Source organism: Lepidochelys kempii, chromosome 25, assembly GCF_965140285.1.
Source record: "Lepidochelys kempii isolate rLepKem1 chromosome 25, rLepKem1.hap1, whole genome shotgun sequence".
NCBI classification, from domain to species: Eukaryota; Metazoa; Chordata; order Testudines; family Cheloniidae; genus Lepidochelys; species Lepidochelys kempii.
The window spans coordinates 4,679,592-4,694,705 of NC_136404.1; the positions used below are offsets into that span (position 1 = coordinate 4,679,592).

At 44.3% G+C, this 15,114-nt stretch overlaps 1 protein-coding gene across 1 annotated transcript in view; it reads left to right on the forward strand.

The window, feature by feature from the left end:
* ELAVL1 (ELAV like RNA binding protein 1) overlaps window positions 1–15,114 on the forward strand; it is a 111,121-nt gene that overhangs the window by 65,297 nt on the left and 30,710 nt on the right. Inside the window, exons 3-4 of the mRNA XM_073324407.2 lie at window positions 6,146–6,249; window positions 12,897–13,050. Of these exons, the coding sequence (XP_073180508.1) occupies window positions 6,146–6,249; window positions 12,897–13,050 (258 nt within the window). The remainder of the gene's footprint in view (window positions 1–6,145; window positions 6,250–12,896; window positions 13,051–15,114) is intronic.

The window sequence follows — 15,114 nt, forward strand, 5'->3', positions numbered from 1 at the left end:
GCAGCATTTATTTTTGCCTGTGTCCTACATGAAGCTGTAGTGGTTGAAATCAATGAGTAAGCATTGGGCAGACTCTCTTCTGCGCAAATTTTGTTGTTTTTTTTCTCTGTTGCTTATGCTTGGTCAAATAGAACAAATTTTACATTTTCTTCCTTTGCACCTATTGTAAGTCCTATTTTTATAACCTGTTTGTTTATAATTAATTATAACCCCCAAATATTGCCTTTAGTGTCATATTTCTTATGGTTCACTTGAGGCAAGAAGAGCAGATAACAGGGAGGAGGAGCTGTGAGTCCTGCCCCTTAGTACTCCTGCTGGTTAGATGCTTGCCAGCAGAACTTGTAACCACTAGGGGTATGTCTACGCTGTAATGAAAAACCCACAGCACTAAGTCTCTGAGCCTGTGTCAGATGACTTGTGCTTGTGGAGCTAAAAAATGCAGCCTAGATGTCTGGGCCCTGAGACCCTCCCCCATCACAGGGTCTCGGAGCTCGGACTCCAGCCCAAACCCAGACGTCTGCAATTTTATAGCCCCATAGCCTGAGTCATCTGACCTGGGCCAGTCGCGGCCATGTCCCCAGTCTCTTATTGCAGTGTGGATGTACCCTGTGAGGCCCGTGGTGAAGAGCGAATGGTAGCTACAAATCCATCACTGTTGAGCCCTCTCTGGTTAGGGACTCATGACTAATGTAGCACACACATTAACATTTGCAAAAAGAAAAGGAGGACTTGTGGCACCTTAGAGACTAACCAATTTATTTGAGCATAAGCATCCGAAGAAGTGAGCTGTAGCTCACGAAAGCTTATGCTCAAATAAATTGGTTAGTCTCTAGGGTGCCACAAGTCCTCCTTTTCTTTTTGTGAATACAGATTAACACGGCTGCTACTCTGAAACCTGACATTAACGTTTGTTAATTTAAAGGAAGCATCACTACCAGACATCTGTATCACCTGTTCCCAAACTAGCCCGTGAACTATTGGGCAAATGCTCTGGCAAGAATTGATTAGTCACAAATCCTACTGTCTCTTTACTTCTAGGCTGCTCATTGAAGAGAGAAGCCAGGAGACATTTAAAAGCAAATGGAGAGGAGGAGGGCAGAGAAGGATCTGACCTAGATGCCTCTATTAGGGACCTCTGCTACATAAGAGGAAAAACTAACACGAGCCCCATTCCCCTGTTGGAGCCACCTGTGGGACTGGAGTTTCTACCAACAGCAGGAGAGAAATATAAAAGGGAGAAGGAACGTAGTAACTCAAGCAGTGCATCCAAGGAAGAGCAGGGGGTGAAGAGGGGGAGGAGAGAAACAGGTACCTAGACAGCATACCTAGGGTAGAAGGGAATGAAGTTGTATGTAGCAAAAGGAAAGACACTTTATGAAAGAGTTTGTTATGAATACAACAACAAAAAAGATATTCTGTGTGGTGTTTGTGAGTGTAATACTTTATCTAAAATTGTAACTTTCATGCATGCTCTGCTTGGCTAATGATTCAGCTGAAGAAAGGGTATATTTGCTTTTGCTTTTTATTTAATTTTAATGTATTTGGATTTAATTATACACACAAGATGGTCTATTCAGAGTCTTGCTATCCTTTCCATCAACTACAAATAGACTATGAAAACCATTACAAAATCAATACAGTAGTGTATTCTCTATTCTAGTCATTCTCCCCTCCCCCATATCATACATACTATCACCAACCTGCAGACCTATTATAAATTAAATAAATTGTCCCCCATCCCTCTCCTTGTCCCTAAATAAACACTTTCCCTAATCACTTCAGCTCTCCCCAAATGCCTGCTCAAAGTATACTTTCCAGCATGCCCTAAAGGTCAGTTAAGTTAGGCTGTTTGGAACTAGGAGATGGTTTGACATTGTAATTCGCTCCCCTCAGAGCGGGTGGTCTGTGAACAGCTCCCTTTTCTGTACCTAGGGAGCTCTAGTTCATATGCCTCTGCTGATCACAACTACTGCAGGATTGCACAAGGAAAGAAGTGTGTTTTATGTTGGATGATCCCAACCCATTTATGGCATTAAAACTCAAAATCAGCAACTGGGAGCCAAGGGATAGGTCCTGGAGCACTGTCATCATGTACTTGCAGCAAGATACTCCATTTAACAAACGAGTTGCAACATTCTGCACTAGCTTTAGCTTGTGAATGATTTAAGATGTAACCTATGTATATAGCACATTGCAGAAGTCCAATCTAAAGGTGACAAAGGCATGGACTATAGTGGCAAAGTCTTCATCTGAGAGGGAAGGATGCAACCCCATTGCCAGTGGTAGGAAAAGGGTGTCTTGGTCACTGCTTTTGTTTGAGCATCTAGCAGCAGTTGGAAATTTAACCAGACCCTTAATTTTTTAATTTTACTACCAGTTATGTCCAGACACCTTCAGAGGATCTGACATAAGCCACCCCTTCCAATTGCCTCCCTTAACTCACTATAATCATTCCATTTTTATCTGTAATAGGTCTCATCCAGCTCACTCTCATCCATAGCCAATCTTGTCCAGAGCTAGGGAAGATGCTGAACTTCACACTCTGAGCTGTAGGAAATGGCAAAAAATCTATCATCAATATATTGAAATATTTAGGGCCATATTACTTTGCCACTCATTTAGCATGTTCATTGATTGACATCATAGAACTTTGCGGTACTTCACATGAAAGAGCCCTCAGGATCTTGCCACAAAAAGTAACACAGCCATTAAAGAGCAGCCCTGTTGACTTGCCATAACACTTCACGATCTGTGGTACTGAAGGCAGAGCTGATAACAAGGATTACGGATTTTTATCCTTTGCCCAGAGAAAATTGCTAACCAACACCAGAAGTGCAATCTCTGTACCTAGGTTGGAACCCTGATCAGCAAGGTGCAGGGAGCTCCAGATACTGAGAAATTAGTTTTACTGTAACCTTTTCCATAATCTCTGCTAAAGGTAAGAGATTAGGTACTAGTTGATAGTCTGCTTTGAGGTGGGTTTCTGGACAGAAGCTGAAAACATGCTTCCTATAGAGCATTAAACACTCTGCTCTTCAAAGGAGGTGTTAGCATGCTCCAGTTGTGAAGGATCCAGTTGTGTGCCTTTCCTATCTCTCTGGTGGTCTGTACCAGTCAAGAAGGACTGAGACCCAAATAACAGGTTGTGGCATGAAGTTCTACCAGTGCATGATACAGACCAAAACTCAACCAGAGAGAGAACCTGGTATTTATCTCTTCCCAGACCCTATCTCAGATATGGAGACTTCAGTCTGCCTCTGACTTTTATCTGTAAAGTAACCAGAGGTTACCTCCAAATTAGAGAAAGTCTCATCAGCAATCAGATGAAGTCAGTCTGCATTAACCAGTCTATCTGCAATCAGACCGAATCCATTGATCAGGACTTTGCACATGCTATAGTGGAAGTCAAGAGATTTTTTTGCCATCTGTATAGCCACACCATATACATTTAAAAACATCTGTCCTCTTGTCTGCTTTCTGTCACAGGTCCACTGTAAATCTTTGTATCCTCCCGTGCTGTAGTTGTATATTACATTTAGCCCCATATCATACATAGTTACTCCGAGCACTCCTCATAATCACTGAATCATTATAGCCCTCGAGATTCCTTCTGTTCTTTGATATTGCTGTTAGTTCATCTCATGCATCCTTGTGTGGATGTACTGGTACTTTTGAGAGGATTGATGATTTAGAGTCCACTGCTATTATCCATAGATTGTCCAGAGCAGGTACTAGGAAGATGGCATTCTTTTGGTGTATTCAACTTTGAAATAATACTAGAGGGTTTAATTTTCCTATAATACATGGGTCCTGGAGGGGATCTCACCTTGGGACAGTACAGAGCTCCCTCTTTGCCTGGTGATGGCTACTTTGGAACCAGCCCACATACCAAAAATGACTGATTCAGAAGAAGGTCCTCTGGGGCAACTTTCTTAGCCATGTCTTCTCCCCAGTGACCTCAAACCAAACTGTTTCCACCAAAGCAGAGCTTCTAGACTGTCAGATAAAATAATACAATCTCTTCCTAGTTGTCCTTAATCACAGCCCACAGCTCTGACTGTGAAGCAGGGAGAGGGAATTTTTGTTGAGGGAGAGTCACTGTATTTAGGTCAAATTATTTGAGAAAATTTAAAATTTGTTTGTAGCGAGGAGACGACTCACCAGTGTGGTGCTTCCTGCTGGTCGTCTTGGGGATTAGCTCTTGTCCAGCCCAGAGCGCCCTCTGCAGGCCGGTGTCTTGCCTGCCTCAGGCCCCATGTCCCTCCTGGACTCCGGTGCCCCTTTACCTCAGGGTTTTGCCCCAGCAGTACCCCCACTCTCTCTGGGTCTCCCATCCCAGGGGAATCCCCAACCCTCTAAACCCGCCTTGCCTCGGTGGCTACTGCCAGTCGTCATCTAGCTCCCGCTCACTGGGGCAGACAGCAGTCTGTAATGGCCACGCATCATTGGCAAGGGGTTAGGACCAGCTGCCTCTGCCTATTCCTAGGCTGCACCTCTGAGGCCCCAGTACCTCTTCGTAGGCCTTCAACAAGGCCTGCAGCCTGGGGTTTTACCAGGCTGGAGCTCCCTAGCTCCTCTTGCCCTGCCCCAATACTGCTCTGCTTCAGGTACCTTCCTCTCAGGCAGCTAGCCCATCCTACTCCAGGGCTAGAGTGAGACTCCTCCAGCTTCTTACCCACAGCCCTCTTATCAGGACCAGCTGGGCGCTAATTGAGCAGGCCACAGCTGTGGCTGCTTCCCCAATCAGGTTAGCTTGGCTGCTTTTAACCCCTGTTCTCCAGGAGTGGGGCAGATGCCCCACTACAGTGTTATATATCTGGTGGCAGTCCCTAACCACAAGGATGTTGCACCCTAAAGTAGGCTTGGTACTTGGTACTTCAGCTGGGAGCTGGCATTTGGGGAAATTGGAGAAAGAATGTTTGTCTGAGAATTCATTTCTTCAGAAAGAAAAGGAGGACTTGTGGCACCTTAGAGACTAGCAGATTTATTTGAGCATAAACTTTCGTGAGCTACAGCTCACTTCATCGGATGCATTCAGTGGCAAGTACTCCTTTTCTTTTTTCGAATACAGACTAACACAGCTGCTACTCTGAAACATTTCTTCAGAGTAACTGTCTGAGATGATTTAAAGATTGAATTTTTATTCTCAAACACTTAAGAGGGAGTGAAGAATAATTTAAGAAAAGGATGGACATGAACATCCAGTAATATACCTGCAGAGAAGTACGGCTGTTTTTGTTTTAAGAGACAGGGCATGAACCAACTTGGACCTAAGGTTTTCTCCACCCTTACATACAGAGAATGACAAATTTAACGAAATAATAAGAGTGGTGTGAAAGATAGCCCTCTTTCTCTACTCTTGCCTCCAGGAATGGAGGATTGAGTTGCTGCAGCAGCAGGGAAACGGATAATCTTGTGACTTTTCTGGTGCATGGTCATTTGCCAAACGTTCTCACTTGCTACTTTTTTTTTTTTAAACTTTGTATATTTATAAACTTAGTTTAGCACTTGGTTCATTTGTTTTTGCATGAAGTTTAACTGTTCTCTCACAGATTTTGAAGCACCCTTTTGAAGGGTAGAGGGGAGACAATAAGAAGTGAAATCAGAAAATGTTGCATGTCAGGATCTGTTCCAGGGGACAAAATAGTTGCTGATTGTGATTGCAGATGAAACAGGGTACTGAGTCATTGTTTCAGACTTGAATGTATTGTTGAGGCTCTACATTTGCCATCTGAGATGCACTAGCCTCAAGGACACACGTCTGAAGTGACAAATGGGTGAGCATTACATCAGACACCCCACATGATAGGTTTCAGAGTAACAGCCGTGTTAGTCTGTCTTTGCAAAAAGAAAAGGAGTACTTGTGGCACCTTAGAGACTAACCAATTTATTTGAGCATGAGCTTTCGTGAAAGCTCATGCTCAAATAAATTGGTTAGTCTCTAAGGTGCCACAAGTACTCCTTTTCTTTTTCCCACATGATATGTGACAGACCTGAGTAACTTAACCTGGAGTTGTTGGAAAAGCTCTTAAGTTTTTGTATGATTTAGGTGAAGTTTTGTCATCTGTAGACCAAATACTTGTATTTCACCAGTGACACCTTTTTATTCATCAGGATTAATGTAAAAAAATGTTCTTTCATGCAGGACACAGCTTAGGCTATGGCTTTGTGAACTATGTGAGTGCTAAAGATGCTGAAAGAGCAATAAACACACTGAATGGCCTGAGACTTCAGTCAAAAACAATCAAGGTAACAAGCATGGATTTTAAAGCTTAATATTGTAAAAGTGTAACTTATACATAAAGAACAGTTAACTGGAACTCTGTCTTCTAAAACTTTAATGCATTCTCCTAGTAAGTTGTCTCCCCAATTCCTTTTCGACTTCTATATGCCTTGCAAGATTAAAAGCTCAAGAATGGATGTTGGTTTAGCATCTTGCATAACTTAAAGCAGTGCTTCTTTTGATGTAAGAAAATGTTTGAAAAGCTTAGCTGGTGAGATAAATTATTTTGAAAACTTATAATTAGCATTTTGTTGTTTCATTACTGTCTTAAAACTGCTTTGAGGGCTTTTGGACTGATTTTCATAAATGCTGGACACCCAGCAGCTGCCCCTGAATTAAGTGTGGATTGCCAAGTATTCAGCACTTTTTTCTCTGAGTTCCCAAAGTATCTGTCTCTTTGATACCACTCTAAAGCACAATAGCCACCCCAAGTAGGCAGCTCAAGTCATGCCCATTTGTTTTGCAAATCTATTTGTCAATTATATTGGTAACTTACATTGGAAGAAGTTCTTATAAGTCTGAGATGTTTTAGATTCCATGCTCAGATAAATATTTGTTTTGTCATTTGCTTTTCTTGAGTGAATGCTGTGCATCAGAGAGCATCAGAAACTGGGAACAGGGTGTTTATAGGGGAACCGTGCAGTGGAATGAGCTGTCAAACACCTCAGCTTTTGTAATAGCTTTATTTTCAAAGATATTCTCTCTCTCTCTCTCTCTCTCTCTCTCCATTTTTAGAGCACCCATCACTATAGTATCTAGGTGCCAATTTACATACCCCTGGTGTACATAATTACTGGCAGGTCATGGGTTCTATCTCAATGCCATATGGTGACGACTGTGGTGTCTGTGCACAGTAGGTAAGATTATTCCAGATTGTTGCCTGGCTTTTGGATTGAACTCATGTGAATCTCAGGTACTCAATGAGCTCTGCCTTAAAACAAAGGAAAGACATGCACAATGTATATATACCATTGTCCTGAAAAGGATAGACTCTCAGATCAGCTGAAATATTTGCCTGTAACTTTCTTTTTCTGTACTAGAAGGTTTGAAGAAGGATAAAAGGTGTATTTTTGCTGGTTAACTGTCCCTAACTCAGGTGCTAAAGCCTGTATTGATGTCATGAGTTCTTCAATTGGTATGTTCTGTGCTTGAATATAGGTTTCAGAGTAACAGCCGTATTAGTCTGTATTTGCAAAAAGAAAAGGAATACTTGTGGCACCTTCGAGACTAACCAATTTATTTGAGCATAAGCTTTCGTGAGCTACAGCTCACTTCATCCGATAAGTGAGCTGTAGCTCACGAAAGCTTATGCTCAAATAAATTGGTTAGTCTCGAAGGTGCCACAAGTATTCCTTTTCTTTTTGCTTGAATATAGTTACTGGTTCTTAGTAGGCACTGAAATTATTACAAAATAAGATATGATACACGAAGCAAAGCTCACATTGGGGCTGCTCAGTGTATTATATGTCAGTTGGCAGGATCAATGCTGGGCCTGTAGTTGGCTCATCAGAGTAATGATGCCACTTAGGGGCACGTCTACACTGGCAAAGTTACAGTGCCGGCAGTTACAGCGCCGCTCAGAGAGTGCTCACACTGTCAGCTGCCTGCGCAGTAGCATGTTCACACTTGCGTCAGTATTTGGAGCGGTGCACTCTGGGCAGCTATCCCACAGAGCACCTCTTTCTTTTCTGCTACTAAGACTTGTGGGAAGGTAGAGGGGGTTGTGGGGCATCCTGGGTCCCGTACCAGTGACCCGTGATGCATTGCTTCGCATCCCAGCGCTTCCGTCCGCATTCAACACTGTCTTTCAACGGTTTGTGTACTGCACGCCCTGCCTATTTGGGCAGGAATGGATCCCGCACTGCTGACCAGTATGCTGCTTGCTCTGACCAGCACATCATGAGTGGCAGTGGAGTTATTCCTTAAACTACAAAGGCAAGAGGAGTGCGACATTGATTTCACCACGCATAATAGCTATGACATGAGATTGCTTGTGGTATTCGTATAGGACCACAGTGGAGTGCCGTTTTTATGCTTGGGGAAACCAGCACTGAATGTTAGGATCACATCATCATGCACATCTGGGGTGATGAGCAGTGGCTGCAGAACTTTCGGATGAGGAAAGCCACATTCATGGGACTCTGTGATGAGCTCGCCCAAGCCCTGCAGCACAAGGACACAACAATGAGAGCTTCCCTCCCAATGGAGAAGTGCGTGGCAATCACACTGTGGCAGCTGACTACTCCAGACTGCTACTGATTGGTTGCTAATCAGTTCGGAGTGGGAAAGTCTACCATTGGACTCATGTTGACTGAAGTGTGCAGGGCCATTAATCGCATCCTGCTCTGAAAGATGGTGACTCTGGGTAACGTGCATGACATTGTGGATGGCTTTGCACAAATGGACTTCCCTAACTGCAGAGGGGCGATAGATGGCACGCATATTCCAATTCTGGCACCAGACTGCCCAGCCACCGAGTACTTTAATCGCAAGGGGTATTTCTCAATGGTTCTCCAGGCGCTTTTGTGGATCACGCACGCATCTTTTGGAACACTGGCCTGTTCAGGAAGCTGCAAGCAGGGACTTTCTTCCCAGACCAGACAATCACTGTAGGGGAGGTCGAAATGCCCATTGTGATCCTGGGAGACCCCACCTACCCTTAATGCCGTGGCTTATGAAGCCATACGTGGGGCAACTTGACAGCAGCAAGGAGCAGTTCAACAACAGGCTGAGCAAGTGCAGAATGACACTGGAGTGTGTTTTTGGCCATTTAAAAGCCCGCTGGCGCTGCTTCTATGGAAAGCTGTTCCTGACCAATGACAATATTCCTATGCATATAGCCGTGTGCCATACGCTTCTGTCAAGGCTGATTCCCCATTCTAGCACTTTGAGCGCAGAAGGTAGGGGCCTGCAAGGATTCTAAAAATTAATACTTGTCACCCCATGCTTGTTTTAAACTCCCAAGGTTACAGCTTTGCTCTGACCTTGGCTCAGTAAACAGTGCCACCACCCAAGTGAAAAACTGCCTCTTGCAAATCCCGGAAAAACTCACTTGAAGTTTTCCCTAAGGCCCCTTGGCTTTTCCATCCCTCCCTTGGGAAAGCTGAGAGAGAAAACAAACAAAAGGGAAATCCAGCTGTTGCCACCAGCTAATTGGTTTTGTGTCTTAAAGGGTAAGGTCTGTGCATATGTTTTTCAATCAGGTTTTTTAAGAGAGGTAAATTTTATTAAAAAAGAAGAAAGGAAACACATCTGGAAAATCAGGCTATTGCTTGATTTTATAAAGCAACTGGAAAGGGGTTAAACACCAGGAATGGCTCCCTGGAGGCCAGCTTAACGTTACAAAAGAAAACAAAAATATCTGAGCTTATCACAGAGGAAATCCACAACCCAAAATAGAGAAATAAATCTGATCACATCTATCTAAACATTCCCTGTCCCAATGAATCCTTCTAGGTATGGAAGATCATTTTTCATACATGGTTCAAACTTTACACAGCATTCCTGCTGTCCCTGTCTCTTCAGCCAAGAGAGAACAACCAGAGAGACAAAGGGAAAGCTTTTTTTCCCATTTTTAAAAAGTTCTAGCCTTCCCATTGGCTCTTTTGGTCAGGTGCCCACTCCCTTTCCTTTACCTGGGGGACGTTGTTAACCCTTTACAGGTAAAGCAAGCAGAGAACAGCCACCAAGAGGAACTTAATAGCTAACTGGTTGGCTGGGTGCCCATAAAAGGGAGCACCCCCCCTTCCTCTCCCTCCCTCCCCTGCTTAATTTATCACAGCTCCAGAATATTTGTTAAGGGAAGGGTGAAAACTTCACTCAGGGTTGTACCACAGAGGCTCAGCACCTGGAGGCTGAGATTGAACAACCAGACACCAAGGCTATTAGAGAGGCACAGTGCAGGGCCATAAGGATCAGGGATGTCTTGAGGCAGCAATTTGAAGCTGAAAGCCACTAATATTTGTTGCTATGCTCAGGATTGCAGTGCTTGTAATGCTTTTAATGCTCGGAGGTGACTAATGCACATGATGCAATAAGGGGATTTAACATAATTGTATGTTGTTTTGCAGTGCTCTTTTTGCTTTCAGTTAATAGAATAAAGATTGCTTTCAAACCATCACAATTATTTTATTAAAAGGAGAGTCAAACAAGCAAAAATTAGGAGTGGGGGATGGGGGAAGGGAAGGTCCCAGGGGGAGGAGGCATCCCAGGACAGCTAAAGATTTGAGTATGTCCAGGGATCATATCCAGCCTTCTCCTTTGGAGTACAATGAAGTAGGTGCTGTACTTCAGCAGGGCCAAACTGCAGAGGGATGGGTGTTTGAGTGCTGTGTGTAGTGGGAGTCCACAGTGCTGGACTGTGAGGGGAAGGAGTGGAATGCTGCGGGTATAGACTTGAGCGAGGAGGTTGATAAGAGTGTGTTGGCGATGTCTGGGGAGTGCATGGGAAAGAGTTTTGTGACAGCGGCTGTAGGGGAGGGCGGGCGCGCGCAGAGTTGCTCGGTTTGCAGAGCTAGTATTGCCTGGAGCATGTCTGCTTGGTGCTCCATAATGTTTCAGAGCCGCTCCGCGGCTTCATTCTGGCGTTCTGTGTTCTCCTTTTGGTCCCTCTTCGCGCTGTTTCACCACTCCTTCAATTCCTGTTTCTCGGCGGTGGAGTGCATCATAACATCACGCAGAAAATCTTCCTTAGTTTTTCTTGGCTGCTTTCTAATTCTGTGCAGCCGTTCGGCCGCCAATAACAAAGAGGGAGGCTAGGCTCCCAAGGTCATCTTTGTGAAGTTTAAACGGAACATTTTACAGAAACAGTATTGTTTTCAACACAGACAACACTAATTCAGTGATTTAAAACAAAGCCAGTACTCTCACGCACCTGTCACTAACTGGCTGACCCCAGGCAAGCACACACAAGCCAAGCCACAAGACTCCCAGAATGGTGAGTAGCCACAGGGGCAGGGTAAATCACTCGTCCTGGACCCTGCTCTATTCTGGGCATATGGCTCTTGGAGAGCCAGCACTGTAGGGGGGGCCTGATAATCTTCCTGTCCCCACACTTTCCACAGGATGTGATCATTATGGAAGATATCTCACGGCTGAGGGTGAGCAGGGAATTAAGGGAGGGGTCTTCTCCAAGCCTGCGGCTTCCTCCCTGGTGCCTGTGCAGCTAACCTGTGTGCAGCAATGGTCCCCCCCGCCCCCCCCCCGTGATGGCACAGAGCGTGGGAAAGTGACCATTAATGGGGCAAGAAACAAAGCAGCTTTACCGAAGAACCTGTGGCAGCGGATTGCCCAGTATCTCCACGAGAGTTTCCTGAAGATCTGAGGCAGATTCCCATGAAGTGAGGGAGTCAATCAGCAGGCTGTTCCGCAGCTGAGACTAGGCATGCAGTGGGAGACAAGCCTGCTTACTGCAACCCTCCTGCCCCCAACAACTCGCTTCAGCGATTCCCATAATCAGATCCACTTACCAAGGGCCTCCTCTCCTGTTTGTGCTTTGCCAGTCTATGACAGTTGTGACTGGCTAGCCTCCTCCAGGGTAGAAAAGAGCTCCTGGCTGCATGCATCTCTGGCCTCCTAGTCATCCTCAACCTCTGGGTCCCCCTCCATGTCCTTGTCCAAGATTTCCTCCTCCTGGCTCGGTCCACTCTCGACTGGCACACGACCCACTGAAGTATCCACAATGGTCTTCACAGTGGAGGTAGAATCACAGCCGAGTATTGCGTCCAGCTCTTTGTAGAACTGGCAGCTTGTGGGGGCAGCACTGGAGCGGTGGTTTGCCTTCTGTGCCTTATGGTAGGCATTCTGCAGCTCCTTCACTTTTACCCTACACTGCTGCGTGTCCCAGTCATGTCTACTTTCTGTCTTACATTGTGAAATCTGTCCATAGGTATCATAATTCCTACGAGTGGAGCACAGCTGGGTCTGGACAGCCTTTTCTCCCCAAATGCTGATGAGGTCCAGCAGCTCAGCATTGCACCAAGCGGGGGATCCCCTGGTGCATGGAGCAGGCATGGCCACTTGGAAAGATACGCTAAGACCAGAAGAATTTACGGGGTGGGGATGAGGGTTGGTCACTTGAGGGCAATAGAGTTCAAACTGATGACCAGAGAGGTGAGAACAGGCATTGTGGGACACCTCCCGGAGACCAATCGCAGCATTGTAATCAACCATGGTGTCTATAGTGGTACCGCAGTGCTCTCTCTGGTGCAGAAGGATCTATGCCTCTCGTTGGAGTGCTTGTTTTTTTTAAGCGCTCCAACTGTGCAGTTTCTGCGCACTAAGTGGCTTGGCAATGTGTACACTTCGGGAGTTACAGTGCAGAAAGCTGCTTTACTGTGCAGAAACTTCCCAGTGTAGACAGGGCCTTGGTTTCATTGTCAGTAGAGTCAAATAGTGAAGAGGATTGTGTATCTTCTTTTTTTTTTTTTTTAAATCAAACACAAAAAAACACTTTTGTTGCTTGCTTTTTATATGCTGGCAATCTTTTTTTCCTTTTATGAAACTACTGTAGGAAAATTGCCTATATTACAAAAGAAGGATTTTAGGTGGGTGTCTTATAACACAGCAAATCATTCATGTAATTTCACATACCATAAAAAAATTTCTCTTGAAGGTGTCGTACGCTCGTCCAAGTTCTGAAGTTATCAAAGATGCTAACTTGTATATTAGTGGACTACCAAGGACAATGACACAAAAAGATGTAGAAGATATGTTTTCACGCTTTGGCCGCATCATCAACTCGCGTGTACTTGTGGATCAAACTACAGGTATGCACAGTGATGTTAGATATTAAGAACTTGACTATATAGGATACACAGAAATGTTCATTCTTTCAAAGATTATTGGTGCTTAAAATTAACTTTTAATTTTCCAGGTAATTTTTATATATGTTCAGAAACTAATTGTTGAATTTGGTATTGATCGCTATGTCCCAGAAATATAGAACTAGAATGGCAAACATCCCTGTTTTGGGGGCTTTTCTGAAACACATGACTTAGAGTCCATTTTGTAGATTATTCTCTGTAAATTGAGAATGGTATTAAAAACACAGGATTTATACCAGATCAGATCTTTACCAGATCAGATCTTTGGCTATACCAGATCAGATCTTTGGTCTGCCAAATTCAGTATCTTGACCCCACCAATTGTCCATTCCTGGTGCTTGACATAGAACAATACAACTATCTGATTATGCAGTACTTCATCACTGTAGAAGATCAGCTTGCAACCTGAAGCAGATTTTGTTACCTTTACTTTTTCACAAGGGAGGCAGCATGGTACAGTGGAGAGGGTATAGGATTGGGATACGAGAGCCCTGAGTTCTATTCCCATTTCTGCAGCTGACCTTAGGCATACTGCTTCACCTCTGTACCTCTGTTGGGCAATGGGGGCTTGTCAGGTGTGTCAGGTAGCCTGCCTAAGAGAATGAAAACTCCAGTTTCAACCCAAGAACATCTGATGTGGCTATCTGGTTTGCAAAAGTTGTGCCAATCACACTCTGTGAGTCTGCACTGCCGACCCCAGCTGCTGGACAAGGAGAAGCAAGAAAGCACTTTTCACAGATAGTCTAGATTTTACTGCTAAATAATAGCTATCATTTTATGTGAGAGGATAACTTGTTCGTTAAATACCTGTAATCAACTTGAAATTGATCTTCATAATTTCTCATTGCACTTTAGTATATCTGGAGTTTCTCAAGGTCCTTTCCAGTTACTGCTAACCAAAAGCTTTATCAACAAGCTTCACAAACTTGCTAACTGTTTTCTTTGTCACTTCTGAATATACTGAATGAGATTTAAGAGAGAAAGTTACGATAAATATGTCCAATTTTGGTCCCCCCCTCTACGGAAGAGATGTGAACAAATTGGAGAGAGTCCAGTGGAGGGCAGCAAAAATTATTAGGGGGCTGGGGCACATGACTTACGAGGAGAGGCTGAGGGAACTGGGGTTATTTAGTCTGCAGAAGAGTGAGGGGAGATTTGATTGCAGACTTAACTACCCAAAGGGGGGTTCCAAGGAGGATGGAGCTAGGCTGTTCTCAGTGATGGCAGACGACACAACAAGAAGCAATGATCTCAAGTTGCAGTGGGGGAGGTCTAGGTTGGATATTAGTAAACACTATTTCACTAGGAGGGTGGTGAAGCCCTGGAATGAGTTCCCTAGGGAAGTGGTGGAATCTCCATCCTTAGAGGTTTTTAAGGCCCGGCTTGACAAAGCCCTGGCTGGCATGATTTAGTTGGGGTTGGTCCTGCTTTGAGCCGAACTAGATGACCTCCTGAGGTGTCTTCCAACCCTAATATTCTATTATTCTTTGAGCGTTGCTTAGTTCAACACTCAGGTCAGGAATAGCCAAAGTTAAGGGTTGCTCACACAACCTTAAGTTCCCTGCACTCATGGCAGGACTAAGTATTACCTAGACCATTCCTGACAGGTGTTTGTCTAACCTTCACTTAAAAATCTCAAATGATGGAGATTCCACAACCTCCCTAGGCAATTTATTCCAGTGCTTAGCCACTCTGACAGTTAAGAAGTTTTTCCTAATGTCCAACCTAAACCTCCCTTTCTGCAATTTAAGCCCCTTGCTTCTTGTCCTATCCTCAGAGATTAAGAAACAATTTTTCTTCCTCCTCCTTGTAACAACCTTTTACATGCTTGAAAACTGTTATCATGTCCCCTCTCAGTCTTCTCTTCTCCAGACTAAACAAACCCAGTTTTTTCAATCTTCCCTCGTAGGTCATGTTTTCTAGACCTTTAATAATTTTTGTTGCTCTTCTCTGGACTTTCTCCAATTTGTCCACATCTTTCCTGAAATGTGGCGCCTAGAACTGGAC